The 26,032-nt window shown below is 36.0% G+C and overlaps 1 protein-coding gene across 1 annotated transcript; it reads left to right on the forward strand.

Moving 5' to 3' along the window:
• The first annotated feature begins 71 nt into the window (after nt 1-71).
• LOC130944796 (E3 ubiquitin-protein ligase BIG BROTHER) lies at nt 72-7,055 on the forward strand. Its single transcript, XM_057873332.1, has 8 exons — nt 72-389; nt 884-1,082; nt 2,108-2,336; nt 2,618-2,652; nt 4,153-4,197; nt 4,971-5,098; nt 5,637-5,745; nt 5,829-7,055. The coding sequence occupies exons 2-8, from the start codon at nt 939-941 to the stop codon at nt 5,877-5,879; spliced, it is 741 nt and encodes a 246-aa protein (XP_057729315.1). The 5' UTR covers nt 72-389; nt 884-938; the 3' UTR covers nt 5,880-7,055.
• The last annotated feature ends 18,977 nt before the right edge of the window (nt 7,056-26,032 follow it).

The following is a 26,032-nucleotide window of genomic DNA, read 5'->3' on the forward strand; positions in this document are numbered from 1 at the left end:
TAAAAGATATATAAATAAATAAAATAATAATAAAAAAAGGAAAGATAAAAAGCAAAAGGAACCCAATAATCTGTGGTCTGCTTCTTCGTCTTCTTCTTTCCTTTACTCCTTTCCTTTCCTTTGGTTTTTATAGAGTCTCTCTCATCTCTCTTTCTTTCTTTCTGTGTCTCTCTGAATTCCTGCACAAAAGAAAATCTTAATAAAAGAAAATATATATATAAATAAAGAGAGAGAAAGGGAAAATTCCAAAATATTGAAATTGAAACCTATTTTTGTTTTCCCTCTTTTCTCTCTCTATCTTTCATTTCTTGGAACCTAATTTCTTCTTCTTCTTCCTGAACCTAACTCAGTAACCCTTTGCATTCTTCCAATTCCGAATGTGAAACGAGGTAAGAACACTTTTTCCTTCTCCTCCGTCTTGTTCCCGAGAAAATTTCACCACTCACACACGCCAACATTACATTTCTCCCTATTTTCTCTCCAATCTCATCACCATCTAGGCAATCTACGAATGAAACTTGCCTTTTTTTTAAGGAAATTTTGTATAATTATTTTTTGTTTAACGGCAAAAATTTCCAGTTTGGTTCTTATTTGTTGCTACCTTGCACCTGTTATGTTTAATTGTTTTCTATTTATTTATTTATGTTTGTTGGAATGAAAAGAGGCTGATCAAGTAAGGGATATGAATGATGCTATTTTGATCTTTAGCTTCCAAATTAGTTTTTATGCAGTTTTTACATTGTTTAAGGGTGTGTTTAGAAGATGATATTTAGATTGAATTTAATGGTTTGAATACTGACATAGTTTATGATATGATATTATTTGTAATGTTATACTATGGTGGTGTCTGGTTTATGTGTAATAATGTGGCTCTTTTTTGCAGTTTTTGTTGTTGTTGAAGAGTGAACGTGGTGATTTTTTTCAAAATCTTAGCGAAAATGAATGATGGTAGACAAATGGGGTTGCATTACATGGATAATGGCTTCCCTTATGCTGTTAATGATAGCAACTTTGTGGATTTCTTCCAAGGAGTGTCGCACGTTCCAGTCAATTATGCCTTTGCTGGCTCAATGCCTGATCAGGTTTCTTGCTTGTACTTGTAAATGTCAACTTGTTCAATGTTTGTAGTTTTGGCTACAATCTTTTAGGTTCATACTGCCCTGTGTATTGAGAATGCAAAATGAGTTTGGATGCAGGAACATTTGAATTTTTATTTTGTCATTATTTATTTATTATTTATTTTTTAATTTGATTTTTACTGGATTGAGTTTTATCCCGGGATGTGGGAGTGAAAGCATTAACTTTCATCCTCTAGTATTTAATTTAATTTTGATGCATTGTAAGTGCAGAAGTTTCTATAGAGACATTCAATTATCTATTGTCAAATCATCATATGTGTTTGATTTCTGCAATAATTACCTCAAAAGATGTGCATAAGATGTTGTATGATCTGGGGATAGTGAAAACACTCTACAATAGTAGTTTATCAAAATTCGTATCTAATGTTATTATTATTGTACTGCTATTTAAAAATTAAAATAACCTACTGGCACTTAACAGTTATGTAACTGAATAAGGATGTTTGAAAAGGATCTTGGTAGGTATATCTTTTTAGTTGATTGGAATAGTAAGGTCAAGTTCAAAAATAGTGTGACAATGATAGTAACTTCTCTATTATTTCAACTGTGGCAATGGATGGATAGTTCTATAGTTTCATAGAAACTCTATTCAATAGTTGACATATATGCTATTATGCCTAACAAATGCTTGTTGGTGTATTCCTAACATAGATTTGACAACATCACATGTTTAACATTGAATGGAGTGTCTATAGTAGGTAGTTGCTAACCAAGAAGTACTCCTGTGTTGAATCTTGGAAGCAATTATGTTCTACAGAAATATCTCCCTATGATTAATTTATATTTGTTTATTTTGAAATTTGTTGTCCCATTTGTAAGTGTATCAAACTACATATGAAAAGAGTTATCTCTTTTTTTTTTAAAAAAAAAAAAAAAACTTATAATTGACTGTTTGCTTTATGTTTTGTGTATTTTCAACATTACCTATCAAACATGAAATATGACTTTGTATCATATGCACTATCCAGGAATGCGTTTACTGGTCGATGAACATGAATCAATATAAGTTTGGATTATCTGGTCCAGGAAGTACATCCTATTATGGTTCTTATGAGGTAAATGATCATTTGCCTAGAATGGAGATCAACAGGGCAGAGTGGGAATATCCTTCAGTAACAATCACTGAGGAGCCAGCTACAGCAGATTCTCCACCCATAAGAGAGGGAGTCACAAGCATGCAGACCATCCCTGAAGAATGTTAGTCGATATTCAGTTACTTTTACAGTTTTACCATAAGAATGTATCATATCATGTGCTACATCAGTGTTTCAATGTGGTTATTATAAGTGAATCTACCTTTTGAATTACTTTTAGCTCCATGCAAACACCACATTAGATCTTTACAAAACCTTTGAAATGAAAACCTTATTTGTTTTTGTTGTTTTAGTTGAATTGATACAGGTTTAGTTTCTCATGGATTAGGAAAATATGATAAGAATGACACTATATATCTTATTTCATTTTACTTCCGTTTGCAGGCAGTCCAAATCATCATGAGTCCGATGGCAGCCAGGTAAGAAGCTTTATTATTAACAATGCCTAAATTTTGGACCTTAACTTGTTGATTGCTGTTTTGATATTTATCATTTGTCCCTGTTTGAAATATGGGAGATATTATTTCTCATATGTTGAAAAATTTGGGGTTAGAGGGGCATAGTTGAAGTCTGGAATGGGGTAATTTGCCACATATTTTAAGTTTAAGTGAATTAATTGTGAACAATAAATAGAAAAAAAAAATCCAAACGCAAAAATGCTTTTCACAACAAATGGACATTCAAATGGCATAATTTTCCTCTTAAGCATGAATACTCAATCCCAACCCTAACATTGGACTTAAATTGAACAGAGGATTGGCTATAGAATAACCATGTCTTCACTTGTTAGGGTATCTTTTTGCGCATAACTTCAATGAAGTTAGAGAATAAGAACATCTAGTGTTGAACACATTGTGCTTTAAATATTATTCATCACTCTCGTCATCCACTGAGTAGACTAATTTCTTTCAATTGCGGAGTTCCCTATAACTTGAAGTTTTACTTTTATTATCCACAAAAATAAAGGGAATTTCAAGTTTGAGCTTCATTTGTATATTTCTTTTTAGATCATTTTTTTTATTTCCTTTTAGATTATTTGTTCTTGTAACCGAGCCTCCCAGTGGGACAAGGCTTAGTAATAATAGTAGTTGTAGTTGTAGTAGGAGCATTCGGTATTGTATTTTTGGATAAAAATGTCGAGACCCTTTAATATACATTATCTCTTTCATGTGGACCTTTGCTTGTTCCCACCATATAACCTTCACTGTATACCAGATGTTTATATCAAGAATTGACTCTATCATTTAGCTTTATGAATGAACTGACCAGTGATTCTGACAAATGAAGTTTAGAGAAACATGACTAGCTTAGCCAATGGTACTTAAAAAGAAAAAAGAACTAATAATTATGTTAGTTATAGCTCCTATGATGAAACTTTCTATTATATGTAAAGCAAGGTTGTTTTGGCTTTATTATTATTATTATTATTATTATTATTATTATTATTATTATTATTATTATGCGTGGGGTGTGTGTGTGCTTGCGTGTTTTTTTTGTTTGTTTGGGGGGGGGGGGGGGGTTGATTCAAATCGTGATGCAAAAAGATGTTATTTGAATACTGCAATAGTATTAAATCGTGATACAACATTATAAAAATTAGGTTGTTTATGATAAAGGTTTAAACTTAGATCTTGGATCAGTCTTGCATTTTATTTTTTATTCCTGCTCCGGTGAGGGTGCATTCAGCAGTGCTGTATTAGGCACAATAGGGTAAACTGATACACCACTCTGGTTCATACAAGTACATATTGTACAAACTTACCCATAACGACCCTTTTATATGTCAAAATCAAAATGCCACGTCATTTAATCATGCATGAGTTTCTTTTTTTTTTTTGGGCTTAATTTTAACAAGTAAACCTGTAATTTCTATGTTGTTTTCAACTTCTATTTCAGTTGCTTTTGTTGCATTGCTGCAGGTCATATGGCAAGATGATATTGATCCTGACAATATGACATACGAGGTGCGATGTGCTTAGTGTTTCACACAAAAATACTGATGTATGCTTGCATTCTTTATTTTTCCCCCTCTTAATCCATTGATTATCATGTTTAATTGTGGTTTACTAAGTATCAGATTCTATTAACTCATGTTGAGAGCATACATAATTTAGGGTATTACATGAGTATATTTCAGAGAATGGAGATTGTTTTGTAAGATTTGTATCAATGAAAAAGAACATTATCACTAATATAGTGTAAAGAAGATAGGAGAGCAAGAGATGCTCTTCACAGAAACAAGATCAACTGAGATAATAATATTGGATTTGGATCCTCTAAATTTTGGATTTTCACTTTAGAGATTACACTAAAGTGAAATCCAAAATTTAGAAGATCTAAATTCATAATATTAATAATACTTGATAAAGAAACTATTAATGAAGTATTCCAATCCCTTAACGTTTCTGTGGGGAGGATTCCTCTTAAAAAATCATGCTTTATTGCTTTCACCAAATAGAGGTCAACAGTCTTGTCCTATTTGAATTAGTACCAAGAAAACCAGAAAGAAAGATGGTACCGCCTTCTAGATTAAAGAATGTCAGCATTATTGGTAAGAGCAACTTTGAGAAGGTTGCTGCTTTGTTTCACAATCTAAGTTCTGCATATTATATCTTGGAACTTGGTATGTTTCATTTTTGTAAGTGGTGACCTTTGATTGGTATGTTATTATGTTAAATACAAGCAGAATTAAGAATCATGGGGATCATTAACCCAAATAAAAATCTATATATTGTAGGAACTACTGGATTTGGGGGAGGCAGTTGGAACTCAAAGCCGAGGTCTCTCGCAAGAACTTATTGATACACTTCCAACCTCCAAGTACAAATTTGGAAGTTTATTCAAACGAAAAAATTATGGTAAAAGGTAATTTCATGGATCTCAACCTTTTTTTTTGGAGTAGGTGAAAATGTGGGTAATATGGATGTGAATGAAGAATATTTAAAATTACAGATTGATTATTGCAATGAAAATGTATGATAAGAGAGATATATCCAAACTCTAGAAATAGATTTCTTCTGTACTGTTTGGATGAGGATATTCAAACTCCTGAAGTTTGATCTGTGATCTCTAACTTTATCTTTAGCACTTCCACATATTACTGGTTTCTGTTTCTCCTTTTATTTATTTATTTGTTTTGACTAGACTAGTCAAGAATTTGAAAATTTGAAACTTATGCTTTCTAGTTTTTAGGATCCAGCAAGATACTTCATACTTGTTATGTTCCCCTTTTATCTGTTATTGTGGTTTTTGGATTCATTTTTATACCAATGTAGCTCTGGATACATTCATAAAAGAGAATATATGGAGTATACAAAATGCTATTTCTGTGGTGGCATATACATAGTCTTCCCGCTCTTCCTGTTTTCATCATATGATATTAATCGAATTGCATCGACCCCAGGTGTGTCATTTGTCAGATGACATATAGAAGAGGTGACCAGCAAATGAAATTGCCATGCAGCCATGTCTATCATTGTGAATGCATTACCAAATGGCTTGGCATTAACAAGGTCAGTCCATGGTTTATTTTCATCTAATATGTGCACAATTAGTTGTCTCCCTAACTCCCTCTCATGTCATTATTTTCTTTCAGAAATGTCCAGTTTGCAATATTGAAGTGTTTGGTGAGGAATCAACCCATTAGCATCAACATGGGCAAAATGGAGATTTCCGCTTTTAAATCCTTACACATAGCCATAGGTAGTTGGAGTAGAAAGAACTGTGGCAGCGTGTCACACTATACATGTTTTTGTTTACTAGAAACAACCAAAAACAGTCACATATTCTAGCGGTTAATGTTAGGTTGGTTTGTCTTTTTTCTTTTTCTTAAAAAAAAAGGTTATTTATTCTTAGTCATGTCCCTTTTTGTTCTTGTCTCAAGGATTGGGAGTGAGAAATGTGCTTCTCAGCCATTGGTTAACAGAACTGAAGAGCTGTGATATGTCTTCCAAATGTTGCTCGTAACTCTTCATATGTTAAAAATACTTGAAAAGAAGAAAAAGAGAGAATGATGTTTTATTGGATCGTTTATTAATAGTTATAGTTCATCGATAAAAGGTAGATAGAAATTAGTTGCCCAATGCCTATTAGTGTAGCCTGCATAAGCCCTACTGTTCTACTTAATTCCTTCTGTATCCATCCTTCAAAGTTTTTAATATTTGTTAGTCAACTACATGAGGTGTGTGGGTTTGAGTTGAATAATTGTTTTTTAGTCCATTCCAACCTAACCTAACCTATTAGGAGTTGGTGATGCGTTATTAAGGGACTCAGTTTTATTGTTAAAGTGGTGGTAGAGAATTTGGAAGAGGATAGAGTGTTCTTGGTAATAATTTAGACCCCTCTTCTATGAATGATCAAATTAGAGAGAAGGTGATTAAGGCATATGAATTAGAGATGCTAGAGGGGTTACATTATAGCTTCACATCGGAAGCGTGGAGAGGATTAGTTCCGCCAAAAGTTGAACTACTTGTTTGGTTTGTACTGGTGGAAAAAATTTAACACAAAAGATTGTTTGTGCATATTGAACATTTTAACCGAGGAGAGCAACGCATTTTGTGTAATGTTTGAGTTATGGTGTGGATGGTTGTTGCATGGATTTTGCCTTCGAACATCAAGGGCTGTTTTATTAGCTGGATAAAGCATGTAGGGAAGAAAACACAGCAGAGAAATGATGGACGATATTGGTGAGTGGCATTGAAAATATTTGTAAAACAATCAAAATCAACACAGTAAGACTTGATTGAGTGGTTCAATCTTTGAATCTTGTAGTATATGCACTAGGGTTTGAATTTGGTTTTATCCAAAATCATTACAGAACACTTTAGAATGAGTGTTGTGATATAGTATGACCAAATAAATAAATATATTTGTTGCTTCAAGTATATCAATTTTCTTAAAGAGACAAGCATTGTGAGGATGCATTATGAAAATATTTAGACATTAATTTTTATAAAATAATAAAATAACAAATAAACGGTATAGGGAAGCATTATAACTATATATATTCGACTATTCGAGTATTAATCTATTTTTTATAAATTAAATATGGATGATAACAATAAATTTGAAATTAACCAAAATGATATGTATTTTTAACAAATATCACATTTTACTTTTTTAATTTTTTTAAGAGTAATTAGTCATTTTGGCATTCTAAATTCTATTTTTGTCAAAATAGACTCCAACATTTGTTTTTGACAAAATAAACTCCAAAAAATAGGCACCGTTTAACAAAATAACTTTGACGTTAACTTTTCATAATAACTTTGACGTTAACTTTTCATTCTGGATGTTAAGGGAGATGTCTAGATGGCACATTAAGTGTTTTCTTGGAGGGTTAGATATGAAATTACAATATTGTCTTTTTTTAGATGGGAGATTATTAAACTCGAAATTCCTATTTCACTCCTTTACATTCCAGTTGACAATTCATTGACTCACATTAAAAATTTCATTTGACAAGGAATCATCTTTGTTGCATTTAGCACATGTTCAGAAAATACATATTCATTTTTGATACAATTTCAGTATTCAACACACCCAAAAATAACATTCTCTACTACTAATGTTTACTATCATACAGCAACAACAACAGTATCACTAACTAAATAATGAGAACATGTTCATAAATATAACTAAAGCAACCCCAATTACACGCACCAACAACAAAAATCTCTACCTTTCTCATGTGTTCTTCAATCACAGATGACCTCATAGCATAGCTATGTACCTTATAATGGCTTTTTATTTCTTCGCTCCTTTCAACATTTAATTTAATTTTCTTAATCTCTTTTTCTACTTCATCAACCCGAACAAAATATTCACATCTCATTTTCAATTTCTGTCAAAATAAAAAGAAAAAGGAAAAATTCAACAAATAAGAAGAATCACAAGCTTAATTTTAATGAGTTTCATTTAAAACGACATACATGCTAAGATGGACAACGAAAAAACTAACGCCCAAAGTTAGTCCAAATATTCAATTTTTCAATTTTAGTATCATCACCTCCTAATAGCAGACGTTCATTTTTGTTCTACCATCTACTCAATTTAGGACTTATCACTCTAATCCTTTAAGTAGGTACTTAACATGCCACTAAGACATCTTTATTAATGTTCAGAGTGAAGCGTTTAACATCGAGACCATTTTGTCAAATAATGTATATAATTATATATTTTAAATTTATTTTATCAAAAATAAAAGTTAGAGTCAATTTTAACAAAAACATAATTTTTTCGAGTCAAAATGACTATTTATTTTTTTATTTACTTTTTTTTTAATTTCTTAACACCAGCATGTGATCTACTAACAGGTGGCACTGTCATTGTGGTCCGTACCTTGTGGAAAAACAAAACTAAGGATCAGCATACCAAATCCTTTGTATCAGACAAAAAAATTACCAAACCTGCAAACCATTAACATACAAACAAATGTAAACATTGAAGACAAAGGCAATTTTCCCATTTTCCAATAATATGATAAACCACAAAAATCTATTACGTTATAATTATCCTATAATTATATACCGCCATTCACGAGGAGTCACTATTCACCAAATGTTATTACCCAAAAAAAATTCATAAACAACTCACAAAGTTAAACATAAATCCCGCAACAAGAGGGCAAAAATAATACCTCCAAAACCAAAATAAATTCATAAACATTAACACCACCAAAATCAAAAGGAAAAACTAACCCCCCCAAAAAAAAAAGTAAAAATTAAAATATTTACAATAAGATCTAAGACCTTGTTCAAATCAGAAGCCATTATTATTCCTCATGAAAAAGTCTTCTAGCTTGCGTTGTTGCAAAGAACACAATCCATGATCCTTAACCAAGCTACACGAAGTCGAGGGTAAACCCTGTTGGTGTGAATTCTTGATTCTCTCACCATGTCTTCCATGGTTTCAACAAAAAGATTCAAGCTTCTGAGTGGTGGAATATAAAGTGTTAAAGGGATGGCAGAAAAAGCCACAGAGAAGAAAAACTGCAGCATTTTTTTTGTGTGCTTCTTTTCTTATTTTCCTCAAAAAGCTTCTGATGATGATGATGATCAAGGAGGCACACCCAAGAGAAGAATTTTGGACCCAGAAACAAAGTTGTATACTTTAGATCAAAGGGTATCTGGATTTGGTTTTTGTTTATCAAAACTCTTGGATCTCAAAGATTTTCTCAAGAATTGACTCAAGAGGAAAGAAAAGAAGACTTGAAATTTTCACTCTTCTAAAGGGTATTGGTTTTTTAGAAAACACAAAGGGCAAGAAAGAGAAAGAGAAAAAATAATACTGTAGGAAAGAAAAGCAAGTTCTGGATCCCTAAAGATTATTGAACCAACCGAAATTTGCAAGGTGGAGAGTATAGTATATATCTAAATCATCAAACCAAATTTTCAGAGGGAATTAAAGTTGTTATGGATGGTTATTAATGATAATCACATGATAGAGATATATATAAGAGAAATTTCTTTTATTTAAAAAAAATGGAAATTAAGAAAGGGGACGTATAACGTTTTCAAAGACCTTTAACCTTATGTTGTGGTTGAGATGCGTCCTCTGAATTGTGGGTTCAATTTGTTTATTTTATTTTTTTATAATTGTGAAATTATTAGCTTTCTAAAATCTAAATTATTCTCCCAATCATATTTGAATTTCTAAATTTCAGGAGAAATAATTAACGAGTATATTATTTTGATTTATCCAAATGCTTTAAAAATATTTAACGGATAACGTATTTATGTATTTTTTTTGTTTATAATTTAGATGAATATTTTAAAAAATAAAAGTATATATTTTCTTATTACAAAATTATCCATCATATTTAAAAAAATTTAAAAAATTTAATGAAAACAAAATAAATTAACAAAAAGTAAAAAAAATTAAATTAAAAATAAAAAATTTATTTTCCTCAAATCAATTTTGATTTTATTCAAATTTTAAATATATAAACAAAATTTAATTAAAAAATAGATTTGTTAAATTAAAAAAAATGGCGTCAATGAATGGCCACCTGTCCCGCTTGTTCACAAAGCTATTCTAAATTCCTGATTGAAAATTCTCGTTCTGTAACGTGGTTTATTTTCTTCTAGTGGTGGACAGTGGACACAAAACAAGGGAGTATATTGCATTTATTATTTTTTTTTTGTGACATTGCATTTATTAATTTTATTAATTTATATATAACCTTTGGTACATATCTATTTATATTTAATTAACGAGGTGTGAGGAGGTGATGCAAGTAACGGCAGCTGTAACAACATTTCAGTTTTTTTTTTTAAATTATGTTCATTATTTAATAATTAATTAATTAATTAAATTTATAATAATTTTAATTTTAATTTTATGATAAAATATTAGAAGATAATATATTTAAAAAATTAATATATTTAATTTAAAATATAAAAATATTTATTTTAGTATATTTTTAACCGACAATAAATAACTTTTAAAACATAGTCATAACTAATTTTATACTTATTAGATTTGAATAATCTTTAGCTATATGAAAAGATGAGAAAATTATCTTTATTTTTTGAGTTTAGTGCAAAATTAAATTTAAATTTAATTAGGTAGATAGATCTGTTACAAGTTTATAGTAAAAAATCGTATTGTAACTATTAACCAATCAGCTTGATATATAATATTTTATGAATATCTCAAGTTATAGTTATCCAATTGACTTCGTTCAAAATTTGTTGTAAAAATAACTCAATTCTCTATAAATTTGTATCTAATAACTATTTTCAAATTCAAAATATAAAAAATTTTAGGGTAAATTTAGTGCAAATTAAATTTAAATTTAATTAGGTAGATAGATCTTTACAAGTTTATAGTAAAAATCGTATTGTAACTATTAACCAATCAGCTTGATATATAATATTTTATGAATATCTCAAGTTATAGTTATCCAATTGACTTCGTTCAAAATTTGTTGTAAAAATAACTCAATTCTCTATAAATTTGTATCTAATAACTATTTTCAAATTCAAAATATAAAAAATTTTAGGGTAAAAAACCATATTAAGCCAAATGAGTGAAAAAATAACGTAAATACGCCAAAGCAAAAATCGTTTCAGCAATAAGTCAGACCGCATTTTTATATAATTCGAACCAGCTTGGTTCGAACTCAAAATGGTAGTAATTCGAACCTGCCTAGTTCGAATTAGGTTATTTTATTTGTTAAATAAATCGAACCAACCTGTTCGAATTATGAATGAATGTAATTCGAACCAAGGTGGTTCGAATTATAGGAAAGGGTTTCCGTGTAAATCGAACCGGGCTGGTTCGAATTACACAATCATAGGTCGAACCAACCGTTTGAATTAGTGTGAGACTGACTGAGCTGTTTATCTATGGACGAGGCAGATCCGAATCGGCCAAAGAGGTGCGGCCTATGTCGCCACCCGGCCTATGTCACCAATCATAGTTCGAACCAGACCGGTTTGATTGTTTATGAATAATGCAAACACTTTCCGTGGATGCACAATTTAATAAAAAAAAATAATCACTAAACTGTTTCAAGATTCTTGATCCTACGAAGTGAATGTCCCACAAGAGAAATAAAAAAAAACATAGGTGAACAGACTACACATAAAGTAAAGAACAAATTGGTGGAGTGAAAAAATGGGTGACAAGACATAACACTGTCACCGAGTTTCAAATATGATGACGGAAAAGACTCTAACAATGCGTCTTTGTTTGAAATGCTCTTCTTTGGGGTTAACTTAGCGGAGAAGTATTATTTAAAGACAATAATTAAAATAAAATATTATTCAGTAATAAAAATTAAATATTGGAAACTGTCCAAACTATGGAAAAAAAAGTACAAACCACTATCATACATGATTGAACTTTAAAGAAAAAATACATGAAAGAGGTATCATCTAAACAATCGACCCAGTGCCAGCGACGGGTACCCGTGCCCTCTGACCTCGGCGGATCAACGGCTCCTCATCGTCGATGTCATCCTCGTCATCCGTGGGGCAGGCTGTGATGGTGGCGCAACATGCAGGGGTGTCGCCGAAATCCCTGCGACAGACTCTGATGCGGTGAAGGCGATGGAGAGTACCTCGAGACAGACTGGTGACCAGCGGATGAGGATGGAGGCTCATTCAGATCAACATCTAACGGGCCTGTGTGCCTGAGGTCTGACCACCACTGCGCGGAGTCGCGTCCCCCTGCATGATGGCGGTGATCTCCTCAAGGAAGCGTGGACTCCCAAAGTCCCCAACAAGCGTGTCTGACCCAATGAAGTCTGACCACTGTGATCCGGAGATGCGCCAAGGTGTCCCCCCCCTGCTCAGGCTGGTCATCGGCTGGCACACCAACGAAGTAATCTCCAAGAGGGCCTGATCCAAGTACAGCATCACCTGTGTCAGCCCCGGCACCCATCCCTATACCACACCACTCACCTGCATGACCATGATCGTGTGTGGTAGTACCAACAGATGCAGCAGCCCCTGAACCACCCCCACCAACGGGCCGATGCTGATCGTCGGTGTCGTCCCCATGGTCAGGACGACCCCTCGCCCTACCTCGCCGGCCTCGTCCTCCGCCTCTAGCGGGACCGGCGTCGTAATCATCGTCCACTCTCCGAACGGCATATGGAACGTGTGCGTCTCTGGACGCCATCGCTCTACGAAAGCACTGACAAGGGCCTCGTCTAGCCGGAACCATCGGTCGTTCAGCCTTGCAAGATGGTATAGACCTGCCATCTGCAAGTACGGAACGTATCTGTCATCAAGTCGCATGCCCTGCTGCCGCCGCATGCTCCTAATGCATCGCTGGGGCTGCTCACAAAATGAAACGCTCAGTTAGAACCGGCTTGAAATGCAACACACAACCATAACCACACGATAATCATCAACATACCATTCTGCTAAATAAGACCGCATAACATTACATGAAAGATACCAACTAGAAAACAAATCCATAGACCGCACAACTAACCGCATAAATAAACCAGCCTAACGAGAACAGCTTAACTAAACCAGTTTACGTAAAAGAGCTACGGTAAAACAAGTAGCATAAAAAAGTCAAACAAATCACCAACTAAAACCACTAACGAAAATCACCTACCCTAAACCACTAACATAAACCGTTTGCATAAACCACTCGCAAAAACCGCTAACACAAACCACCAACATAAACCACCAACAGAAACCACTAACTTAAACCACTAGCATAAACCACTAACATAAACCACTAACATAACCACTAACATAAACCACTAACATAAACCACTAACATAAACCACCAACAACCACTAACTTAAACCACTAGCATAAACCACTAACTTAAACCACTAACAAAAACCACTAACATAAACCACCTACATAAACCACTAACATAAACCACTAACATAAACCACCATCTAACCCACATGCAAAACCACTAAGGCACAAATACCGCTAGAATAAAAAATATTTCCGTACTAACCTCCTCGTCGATGACCCCGGCTATATGAGCGACTCCGTCCAAGCGATATAACCGTGCCGGATCGTCCCCCATGAGCAGAGTATTCCGTTCAGCTATTATTCGGAGAGAATCTCGGTCGTTTTCTCTGAGATTTTGTGGGGTAGGGGGGAGGAATAAGAGTTCGAATGAGGGTGATTCGAACTCCTTATATAGCCGAATCAAGGGTAATTCGAACCACCTTGGTTCGATTTATGAAGGATCTCTCCAAGGGTAATTCGAACCAGCTTGGTTCGAATTATATGCTTTGCAAACTTGGCCGTAGTTCGAACTAGCCTAGTTCGAATTACGTGGGATTGGAGTTCGAACCACTTTGGTTCGAATTACGTTGAAATATCAACCTCTAATTCGAACCACCCTGGTTCGAATTACTACCATTTTGAGTTCGAACCAAGCTGGTTCGAATTATATAAAAATGCGGTCTGGCTTATTGCTGAAACGATTTTTGCTTTGGCGTATTTACGTTATTTTTCCACTCATTTGGCTTAATATGGTTTTTTACCCAAAATTTTATAACACTTTTAAAGTAACAATTCAGATTGAAGATTTCATATAAATACGAGTTAGATTCTCTTAATGCAATTTGCACATATCTAAGAGCATAGTTGTCAAAACCAAACCGGTGATTGAAGCAATCAAGTTACTGGGTCACTTAATTATTGGTTCAACCGGTGGATCACTGATCGAACCGATTAACTTGAAATAATTAAATAATTATATAAATTTTAATTTTTTTATTATAAGTATTTTTATTTTATTTTTATAAAAATAATTATAAATTTTAAATTTTAATACTTTATTAATTAGTTTATATTTTATTGTATTATTATATATTATTATAGGTGAAAACTCACATACAGTTGTTTTCATGTGAAGATATTTAAGAACAGTTAGATGATTTAACAAGTTTGACTAAATATCATCTAAAGATTTTCAACTATCAAATTCATATGAAGACAATTGCATGTGAGTATTTACCTATTATTAATTATATACTATAAGTATTTATTGAAAAATAATATTAATAGATATCATATAATCATGAAAAGAAAAAATAAATTGGGATTTATTAAATTTTTTGTTTATCTTTTTAATTTATATATTTAATAAATTTTATAATTAAATAAAATATAATTGATTCAAAAATAAGTGACTTTAATTAAAATTAAAATAAATTGAATATAAATAAAATAAAAATTTGTTATATATATATATATATATTGGTAAGAAGCATTACTAGCTTGGTGGTAAGATTGTCCTTGCACGGTGGACTTGCAAAACCGTGGTGCGTCAACTAGACCGAACGGTTCGGTCCGGTCTAATTTTTTACCAAATTTGACCGAATTTGGTCGATTCACTTTGGATTTGACCGGTTTGTGGCAGTTCTCTACTTTAAGAAGTCCTAATCTTAGACTAGACTGATATTGGGTCTGATTTTCCGATTGAATCAACTGGTCCGGTCCAATTTTAATAACTATGCCTAAGAGCCAGTTGAGTCCTTCATTTTTCATTCTATTCTCTTTTTCGGGTAAAAAACCCAAATGAGCCAAGGAGAGCCCAAAATTACTCAATTCAGCCAAATGAAAAATCCATACATGAATCAACCAGGATGAATTATATATAATTCGAATCAATATGATTCGAATTATACTTGCATGTAATTCGAATTGATATGATTCGAATTACTAGGAAGCCAAAAAACCAATGTAGTTCGAAACAAGTTGTTTCGAATTACATCAAGCTAATTCGAATTTACTTAATTTGAATTACTAGGAGAAGCGGATCATAGAGAGGTTCGAATCTAGTTGATTCGAATTAGGTGAAAATTGAGTTGCATAGTAATTCGAATCAACTTGATTCGATTTACAAGGGATTCGGCTATAAAAGGAGTTCGAGCCAAGTTCATTCGAATCACTTTCTCATTCTCCAACCCCACCAAATCCCAGAGAAGAAGACCAACGTTCAGTACGAGTGTGACCAGAGCGGCTGTTTCTGTCGATGGGGGACGATCCGGGAAGGCTTTATCGTTTGGATGGAGTAGCTCATATCGCCGGTGTGATCAACGACGAGGTTAGTGGTTTATGAAAGCGGTTTATGATAACGGTATTTGTTAATGGTTTTTTATAATGGTTTATGTTACTGTTAGTGGTTTAGGATAGTGGTTTAGGAAAGTAGTGTAGGCTAGTGGTTTTCATTAATGGTTTTTTATAGCGGTTTATTTAAGTGTTAGGTGTGTATGCAAGTGGTTTAGGCCAGTAGTTTTTTTTAGTGGTATTTGAAATTGTTTTTTGTAAGCGGTTTGTGTTAATGGTTTTGGGTAGTGGTTTTAGTGATGGTTAGCGGTTTGGGATCGTGGTTTAGGGTGGTGGTGTACAGTGGTTTTTGTTAATGGTTTTTTTTAGCGGTTTATTTTATTGTTAGCGGTTTAAGCAAGCGGTTTAGGCCAGTGGTTTTTGTTAGCGGTTTTTGTACTCGGTTTTTGTTAACGGTTTTGGATAACGGTAGTGGTATATGATAAATGTGAAAATGCATATGTTTTTGTTGATGGTATTGGCACGTGGTTTGAGTGAGCGGTTTGTGTATGAAATGTTGGTTGTTTGTTTCATATATCTTTTACCCATCATGATTTATTTTCTGGTTCCTTATAAAATAGATCGCTTATGTTAGAGGTTTGTGCATCTGTTCTAATTATGCGGTTTATGTGCTGGCCAGCCTCGTCGTTGCATATCCAGCGTTAGGCGGCAACAGGGGATGCCTCTTGATGAGAGGTATGTTCCGTACTTGCAGATGGCGGGACTTTACCATCTTGCGAGACTGAACGACAGATGGTTCCGACTAGACGAGCCCCTAGTCAGCGCATTCGTCGAGAGGTGGCGGCCTGAGACGCACACCTTCCACATGCCGTTCGGAGAGTGCACTATCACGCTTCAGGACGTCGCATACCAGCTGGGGTTGCCAGTCGACGGAGATTACGTCAGTGGTTGCCTTACCGACTTCCACCTTTACATTGAGGGTGGGAGACCTGCTTGGCAGTGGTTCCATGATTGCTCGGTGTTTTACCTCCCGAACCAGGTGCAGAAATTCGCAGTCAACTGCACCTGGTTTCAGGAGACATTTGCAGAGTGTCCAGACGGGGCAGAGGACAGTTAGGCACTTTGCCTGGGCCTATATCATGATGTTATTGGGTACGCAGCTGTTTGCCGACAAGTCCGGCAATCGTATACACATCAGATGGCTACCTTATGTTGCTCGGCTTGAGGAATGGGTCGCTACAGTTGGGCGTCGGCGGCACTAGCATGGCTGTACAGGTGCATGTGCCGAGTCGCCAACAGACATGTGGTGAAGTTAGCTGGCCCGTTACAGTTATACAGTCTTGGATCTTCTGGAGGTTTCCCACTCTTAGACCATCTGGGTATGAGAGATCAGCTGGCCCCTTGCCTCGAGGTACCGTTATTGTTTGTACTATATATTCTTCTTGTTTTTACTTTCAATTATGCAACCCATTCTTATGTTTCTTGTACGCAGATGGTCTGGTTACAATCCTGGGATTAGCAACAAGGGACCTCGGGTACAGATGGCTCGCATGAAGATCGACTTGTTACAGCCTCGGCAGGTAAGTACGCAGAACATTTGTTTATCTGAAGTCATTGTTTCAGTTTATAGCTCTTTACTAAGTGTACAAACGATTTGATTTTTTTTTCAGTTCATATGGATGCCCTATAGCGCACTCGACGTCATCCAGGTTGTCCATCCTGAGTTTGGAGCCTCGGCATACGATGTTATGGCGATGCAGGACGTCCCTAATTTTTTGCGGTTGTCGAGTGGCATCAGGTTGATAGAGTTTTTACCTCAGTTTGGCGGCGTTCAGCCCATACCGTCTCCCGCCCTGAACATCGACTTCCTGATGTCGAAGGACGGGAGGGAGGACCGTTGGTTCCCGGCACAGTACCCTGAGTGGCATCTTCACTGGCAGGAGCGTGCTGATCACATTCTACAGTTTGACATCGTGCCGACCCCGGACCGTCACATGAGTTTCTTGACATGGTGGTATCAGCACGGAAAGAGGTTTTTGTCACCGGAGATGTTATTGGGGGATCCGAGAGGTGTTCCTATTCCAGATGAGGCGACGCAGAGGGGTGCAGGCCGACTTCCATTACACATAGGAAACAACCACATTTCCAGACAAGTGCTAATACATTAACAATTAAAAACAACTAGAAGACAAGTGCTAATACATTAACAAACAAACACAGACATAGCAATCTCCTACTGATTTCTAGCAGTCCCTGGGCCTGAGGCTTGTGGACAACTACGCCTGGTGTGACCTGGCTGCCTGCAGAGGCCACATCTCTTTGGCCGGTTCGGATCTGCTTCATCCATGTTGGTGCGAATTCTTGTGGATCGAGGACGACCCTCCCTCGCACGCCTCATACTCGGATCCGGTATAACGGTAGGCCCGGCATAAGGTGGCCAGAAACCCTCTGGAATCGGAGGGGTAAATCCCAGCTGATAGACACCGAATACGGAACTAAGGCGATATACCTCGTGGACGTAAGGCTGCCATGTAAGCCGTGAATAAGCACAGCATGCCAGTGCGTGCGGACAGGGAAAATGAAGTGCTTGGAAGTATCCACAATCACAACTCTTAGACCCTAATGAGACCCTGTACGTACCAAGAGAGAATGAACCTGTCGGAGTCGTCTCAGCAACGGTGTACTCCGAGTTATCCCTGTCGTAAACAGTCACCGTGAAGTGCCTGGCTGTCCTCAGGTTGGCCTCGATACACTTTACTAGGTATTGACTGAATTGTTGTCCAGTACCCATCTGAGCCTCGGCCTCCCTACCCTTACGGACAAATAGCTCAGCTAGCCTTCCGTATGTGGCCTTCACCAACGAGCAAACAGGGAGGTTTCTACCCCCTTCAGGATTGAGTTGACACATTCCGAAATATTGGTCGTCATGTGGCCGAATCTCCGACCCTCATCACAGTACTGTGTCCACAACGAATACTCGATTCGGTTCGCCCAGTCACACATTGCCGGATTCTCAGAGCGCAGAATGTCAAACCAGTAGTCAAACTCAACCTCGGTCTTGGCATATGCGGCGTTAACAAGAAGCCTCCGGGCATCTTTTCCCTTGAACGTCAAGGCAAAATTCGCTGCAACGTGTCGAATGCAGAACGCCCGGTACGCAGCAGGGGGTAGCCATCCCCCTTCCGGAGCCTCGAGGGCTGCCTTGATGCCGTTATGCCTATCTGAAATAACTAACAGACCCGGGGGGTGTCACGTGCTCACGGAGGTGGGAAAGAAAGAAAGACCATGACTCAGCATTCTCACCCTCAACTAGTGCAAATGCGACGGGGATGTTCGAGTTTCGTCCTGTGCAATGGCGACTAGAAGTGTTCCCCCATACTTCCCATATAGATGGGTGCCATCAATACTCACCAAAGGCTTGCAATGACGGAATGCCTGGATACAAGGGGGGAAAGTCCAGAACAGCCTATGAAAATAAACCTGAGACTCGTCGACCTGTCCCCCAACTCGAACAGGGCAAGTCCTGAGAACGGCTACAGTGCCAGGCATCGTCAGCTGAACTCCTAGAACCCACCTAGGGAGCTCATTGTACGACTCGTCCCAGTCCCCATATATGACGGCAACGGCCTTCTGCTTCGCCATCCATACCCTCCTGTACGTAGGCGTGAACCCAAAGTGTGCGGCCGTGGCATTTTGAAGCACCTTGATGTTCACAGCTGCATCAGCCCTAACCATCGGCATAATGAAGGTGGATATGACATGGTAGTCCAGACTCCTATGATCGCTGGAGATGGAGCTGGACGGCAACGGCCTTCTGCTTCGCCATCCATACCCTCCTGTACGTAGGCGTGAACCCAAAGTGTGCGGCCGTGGCATTTTGAAGCACCTTGATGTTCACAGCTGCATCAGCCCTAACCATCGGCATAATGAAGGTGGATATGACATGGTAGTCCAGACTCCTATGATCGCTGGAGATGGAGCTGGCAAGACATGTATGCGGTCCGTTGTATCGCTTCACTTCCCAGATACCCTTCCGCTGTCGGAGACTCAACCGAATTAGCCATGTGCACCCATTCCCAAACTCAAAACACTTTCCCACATACCTGCGGTAGTCAGACTCAACGACCTTGTACTGGACCCCTCGACGGATACTGTACGTCTTCACACTCAACAGCGCCTCATCTTTATCCTGAAATTGTTGCCCAACTTGGAACTCGTTCATACCGGCAGACCCATCTCTTTAGCGCCAAATCCTGAGGGCTGCAGAGCATTAAACGAAGGGGACGCAACAGGCTGCATCGGTGGCTCATACACAAGAGCAGAGGATGAAGCAACAGCAGGTCTCGAGCTCGAGCCGGCAACCGCGGCTATAGTATTGGCATTCCGGTTCGAACCACCCGAGCTAGATACCACATCAACCAACTTTGCCAACAGCTCTGGTATCCTTACCTTGGGAAACTGCCTACGAGAAAGAAACATAACCTGCAAGTCCTCGTCACTACCGATTGTGAAACAATCAAACTTCACGGTGTCATGGAGCACCGCTGTTGGAATGCGGTAGAAAAACTTCTTGACCCTTTTAACTCCTTCAAGACCAAGCTTCTCCAGCACAGAGCTAACAAGAGCATCGTAGGTGGTTGTCAGCGTCACGATAATACATAGGGGATCCTTATCAGTGAACTTCACGCCGGACCGAGTTTTTCTCTTAATCGACCCTCTGTAATGTACCAGAACTAGGAAACTCTCCTCACTAGCCATCTCTCCTCTTTGTTGAGAGCATCATGAGTTCACAACTTATATATACAGCCCTGGCTCGCACTATATATATATAATTCGAATCTATATGTTTCGAATTATGTAGTATCACAACATAACCTAGTAATTCGAATTAACTAAATTCGAATTAGTTAAGTGTAATTCGAAACAAGTTGTTTCGAATTACTTAACAATGTCTCCTTCCTAGTAATTCGAATTAACTAAATTCGAATTACCTTAGTTTGTTGCCTCAACGTAATTCGAATCATATCAATTCGAATTACATGCAATTATAATTCGAATCATATTGATTCGAATTATATAATAATTCGTCCTGGTTGATTCATGTATGGATTTTTGAATTGGCTGAATTGGGTAATTTTGAGCTCTCCTTGGCTCATTTTGGTTTTTTACCCCTCTTTTTCTATACGAAAATTCTAGATAATTTATTTTCTCTATCTTCTATTATCTCTACAAATTGTTATTCATATACGTTTTTCACTTCATTATAAAAAAATCCTTATCTTTTCTCACTTTCTTACTCTCATTATAGATCATTCGCCAAATTATTCACAAATTTTATTCGTATATTGTATGAGAAAGTATCTTTTCTAAACTATGCTAACTACGGAGACCAGGAATATAGAGATTTTCTTTCTACGATAAAAATAACATGAACTCAGAGATTTGCATAGGATTCATATTTTTTGCAACTTCAATATTTATATTGAGTTTCATCAAAAGAATGAAACCTATCTCTTAACCAAAGATATATATCTGCCTACATTGAAACACGCACAAATTCTAGTCATGAAATAAGTCTCTCTTCGCTAACGAATAGTGTCTATTTACATTAGAATATATATAGAATTTCTACACATTTCACTCGAAGTAAAGATTTTATGCTACTTTTTTTTTGAGTTATATCTTAAATGTTTTTAATATAGAAACTAGTATTGCATGTCATGATATAATATCTCTCAATTGTATTCACATTAAACATTATAATAACCAGTTTTATGTGCATTAAAGAACTGAGGAAATAATGCTTTGGTAAAGAAAAATGACCCCTAAAGACAAGATAATCAAAGTGATCATTCGATAAGAAAAGGTGATGATTGACAAACTTTTGGGATAACGACATTCGATAAGAAAAGAGGACTCCTTTTAATTTTATACACAATTTGAGTTTAATACCCTCCAAAATCAAAGCAATGTTAAAAGATTGCTTAAGAAAAGTTAAGGTCAATTTCATGTATCAGATAAGAGTTTATATCAATAAAAAATCGTTTTCTTTTCATGTACAGAGAAGTTACAAAAATGTCAAGAGAAATCAAGTCAATGTTTATATGTTTGCATTTTGTATATTTTAATATTATACGTATTTAGTCATGAGTTACATGTGTAATAACATAAGTAAATAAGAAGCATATAAAAGTCACACCACTTCGACTAATTGAAAATATTGCATTATCACTATTTTTATTTTAAAATTCGAAGTAGTTGAAGATAGATACGATGATATCATATAGATAAATTATTGAAAAAATTTTATTTCTCACCCTCTCTTCATACCATTTTCAGAAATGATGTGGTACGAAACAATACACTACTCGATTGAATTGAAAAAACAATACACTATATATAAAATGATTAGTAGTGAAATATCAAGGACATAAATAGAGAATGTTAAATATTTGCTCAAATTTATATTAAGAATGGAGAATAGGTGATTATTTTAGTCATAGATATACACATTAAGGGAATTAAAATTTTTTATATGTCTTGTTTTATCTTTATTGAGCGCTACAATTGTGTCTATTATATTTGTTTTTTTTATTTATATGATTATTTAATATGTATTGTTTTGCCTATAATCTAGTACGTTCATCTTTCATGTTAATATCACTAGCTCTACTTATATTTCTTAACTAGTAAGGATTGTAATAAAAATTAGTTATTTATTATTTTTTATATAAAAAATTTATTTTAAAAATTTTGTAAAATTTGAATAACAATAATTAATATAATTCAAATAAGATTTAAACTTAATTTAAAAATATTAGGGTATTACAATAATTATTTTAGTAAAATTTGAATAAGACCAAGAGAATAAAAATAATAATATTCAAAAAAATTTCAACTATATCATCGGTTCTTTAACTAATCTAATTTTATTTAAATGAATTAATTTCTTTCTTTTAGATTAAATTAGAGAATTTTGTCTAGTGGTATGATAAATTAAATTTCGGAGTGACAAAATTAAAGAAAAGATTTTTTTTTTTCAAAATGGCTTACTTTTTTTTTTTGTTGATTGACATGAAAGGCCAAATTTGTACGTTAAATATTTATAGTATTTTATTTTCCTTTTTGATGATTTAGCATTTACTTACAAAATAACTATACCACGTTAACTATTTGTCCATATATTTGGAAGTCATTGAATGCTTGCTTCAATTGTCATATATTTCAGGAAGCCTTGGGTTAAGGAAAAGTGAAGTACTTATTTTTGTTTTGGGTGACTAAAGTACTTAAATTTATCAATATAGGGTTTGTTGGATGTTATTTTTAAAAAAAAAAAAATTATATTGATATATTCCATCTTTATTAATATATATAGCTGATGGAAATCGTTCTATATCCTATTTAACTACAAAAGTTAAAAAGACGATGGATTGTTCTGCTAGGGTTTCTTCTCAGGAGGAAGATTTGGTTGAACGAAGTACGAAAAAAGTTAAAACTCGCGATGAAGTGGATCTAAACCAACCGGGAGAGTCGATGGACATCTCGGACGGGGTGGCAGCTACTGAACGTATAGTGAAAAAGGTCACGTATAAGGATTCGTTGTTGACAATATTCGGGCCGAGACTTGAAGGTATACCAGACATTGATCTGGATGATGATATGACGGAAGACGATCCTAACCCAGAGGATCGATGGTATCAAGAAAATAATGATCAACAGGAAAATGTCAAGGAATTTGACCCATGCCCGGTTATTCCGGTCTCAAAGGAAGAATTTGAGGATTGGTGCAAGCCCTGGAAAAATGCTCTTATTGTGAAATTGCTGGGCAAAAGGGTTGGTTTAGCCTTCATGGAACAACGTCTAAAAAGGAGCTGGGTAAGAAATGGTACTATCAATGTTATTGATATGGACCATGACTATTTTCTTGTTCATTTTTCAGATGATGAGGACTACTCTCATGCGCTTATGGAAGGACCATGGATGATTGCGGGTCACTATCTCGTTGTCCAAAGATAGAGACCTTTCTTCCTCACATCAGAAGATATTGTTCGAAGGATTGCTGTTTGGATTCGCATACCTAACTTGCCCATTGAGCTTTATAATCAACGCTTCTTGTGGAGGGTGGGATCAGCCATTGGTCATATGCTCAAAATCGAGCGTACGACTTCTATACATTCAAGAGGAAAATTCGCTAGAATATGTGTGGAAATTGATCTGGCTAAAAAATTGGTGCCTCGAATCTCTGTGTTGGGTAGTGAACTAAATATTGAGTATGAAGGGTTACATCAAATCTGCTTCTCTTGTGGAAAATATGGGCATCGACTTAACTCTTGCTACGAAAATCTTGGAGGACAAATGCCGTCACAACCGGCAAACCCAGGTGGTGGTGAGACGACCGGGGGAGGAGTTACTGTTGACGGTGAAGAAGTCCAAAATGGAAATAATAATCCAGGAATTAATGCACAGGAGCCCAGTGTTAAAGACTCTCCGGATTTTGGCCCATGAATGCTAGTTAAAAGGCCAATTAGAAGGAAAAAAGATATTTCCTTTCCTAAAAAGAAAGAAGCTCATTATGATTATGATTCCAATTCTAATATAGAAAGGGAAACTAATCAGGAAGTCATTTATTTGGAAGGGGGGTCACGCTTTAATGCCCTTTATGAAGAAGGAAATTTATCTCATAAAAACCCAAATGAAAAAAAGGAAAATGGACTTAAGGAGAATGGGCCTTTATTTGTTAAGGCCCAAGGTGGGTTAGACAAAGGACAAGCCTTGAAAAAAAAAATCCCTTAAGGTTAATAATTCAAAAAACCAAGCTAGTCACAAGAGTGGCCCAAATGCCAAAATAGGAGTTACAAGGAATGAGAAGTCTATTCTTCCTAAAGTCCAGAATCAGGAAAAACAAGTAGCCATTCACGATGATGCCATCGAATCCCCCTCTCCCCAGAAATCAAAGTGCAGGGACCCAGAAGTAGAAGCTATGGAATTAATGATGCTTGAGAGCATGCGTTGCCTTCAGCAAGAGCAAACGGAGGCACATCTAGCAATGAAGGAGCCCGGTAAGTCTATTGATCGAAACCTTGTAAGAACTGATCTCCCCAAGCGCAGAATGACCGAAAGTTCCACATCTGGTGGCCTCATGATGGAGCAAACCATGATTAGCCAGCCGAGCAAACCACCTGATGGGCAGGTGATTATTTTACCAACATTCAAAAATAAAGAGGGGAGCTTATCCCGGGACCGGATTGGCCTGAAGCAAAAGGCGAATTCCCAAAGATGATCTTCAGGTTTTTCATAACCTTTTTTTTATTATGTTTTCCTTATGAATATTATTAGCTGGAATTGTAGAGGTGCTGGTGCTAAATCATTTCCTTATCTTATTAGAGACTTAAGGCGTGAATTTGATGCTAATTTTTTTCTCTTATTTGAAACTCATTTAAGTGGGGATCGGGGAAAAGAGGTTAGAAATAAATTAGTCTTTGATGGTTGCTTTGTGGAGGAAGCAAATGGCCACTCCGGTGGTATATGGGCTCTTTGGGATTCAAGTACTTGGAAGGTTGACATCCTTGGCCATAATAGACAATTCATTCATCTTTTGGTCTCTTGTAAAAATTCTACCACTTGGTTACTCACAGCGATTTATGGTAGTCCCCAAAAAGTTAACAGGAAGCTTTTGTGGAACAATTTGAGGAATTTGGCTGAGAACATTAATGCTCCATGGTGCTTAATTGGTGATTTCAATGCTACTTTACATGACCACGAAAGACGCGGAGGTGCTATTAGAAATGACTCTGGCGCTTGCTCTGACTTTCAGAATTGTGTTTCTGATTGTGGGTTGATTGATTTGGGGTTTGTGGGCTAGCCGTTTACCTGGAAAAGGGGTAATTTAGTGATCAGGCTGGACCGTGCTTTAGGGAATTTAGATTGGCAAATCCAATTCCCTGAGGCTTGCATTAAACATTTGCCTATGCTCAAATCAGATCATGCCCCCCTCTGCCTTCAATTATCTCAAAATAGTATGGGCAATGGAAGGAAAAGACCGTTTCGCTTCCTTGCTGCTTGGCTGCACCACCCAGAATTTGATGGCATGGTTAGAAACTGTTGGAAGTTTGAAAGTTCTTGGTCAAACAGTATTCACAATTTCCAGAGAGCTCTCAAGGATTGGAACAATTCAGTTTTTGGAAATAGTTTCAAAACGAAAAAAAGAATTCTCTTTCGACTTCAAGGCATTGCAAATTCCCTCTCTAATGGAGTCAACCACTACCTAGATGATCTACAATTTCGGCTATGCAAA

The sequence above is a fragment of the Arachis stenosperma genome, chromosome 8 (assembly GCF_014773155.1).
Source record: "Arachis stenosperma cultivar V10309 chromosome 8, arast.V10309.gnm1.PFL2, whole genome shotgun sequence".
Taxonomy (NCBI): domain Eukaryota; kingdom Viridiplantae; phylum Streptophyta; class Magnoliopsida; order Fabales; family Fabaceae; genus Arachis; species Arachis stenosperma.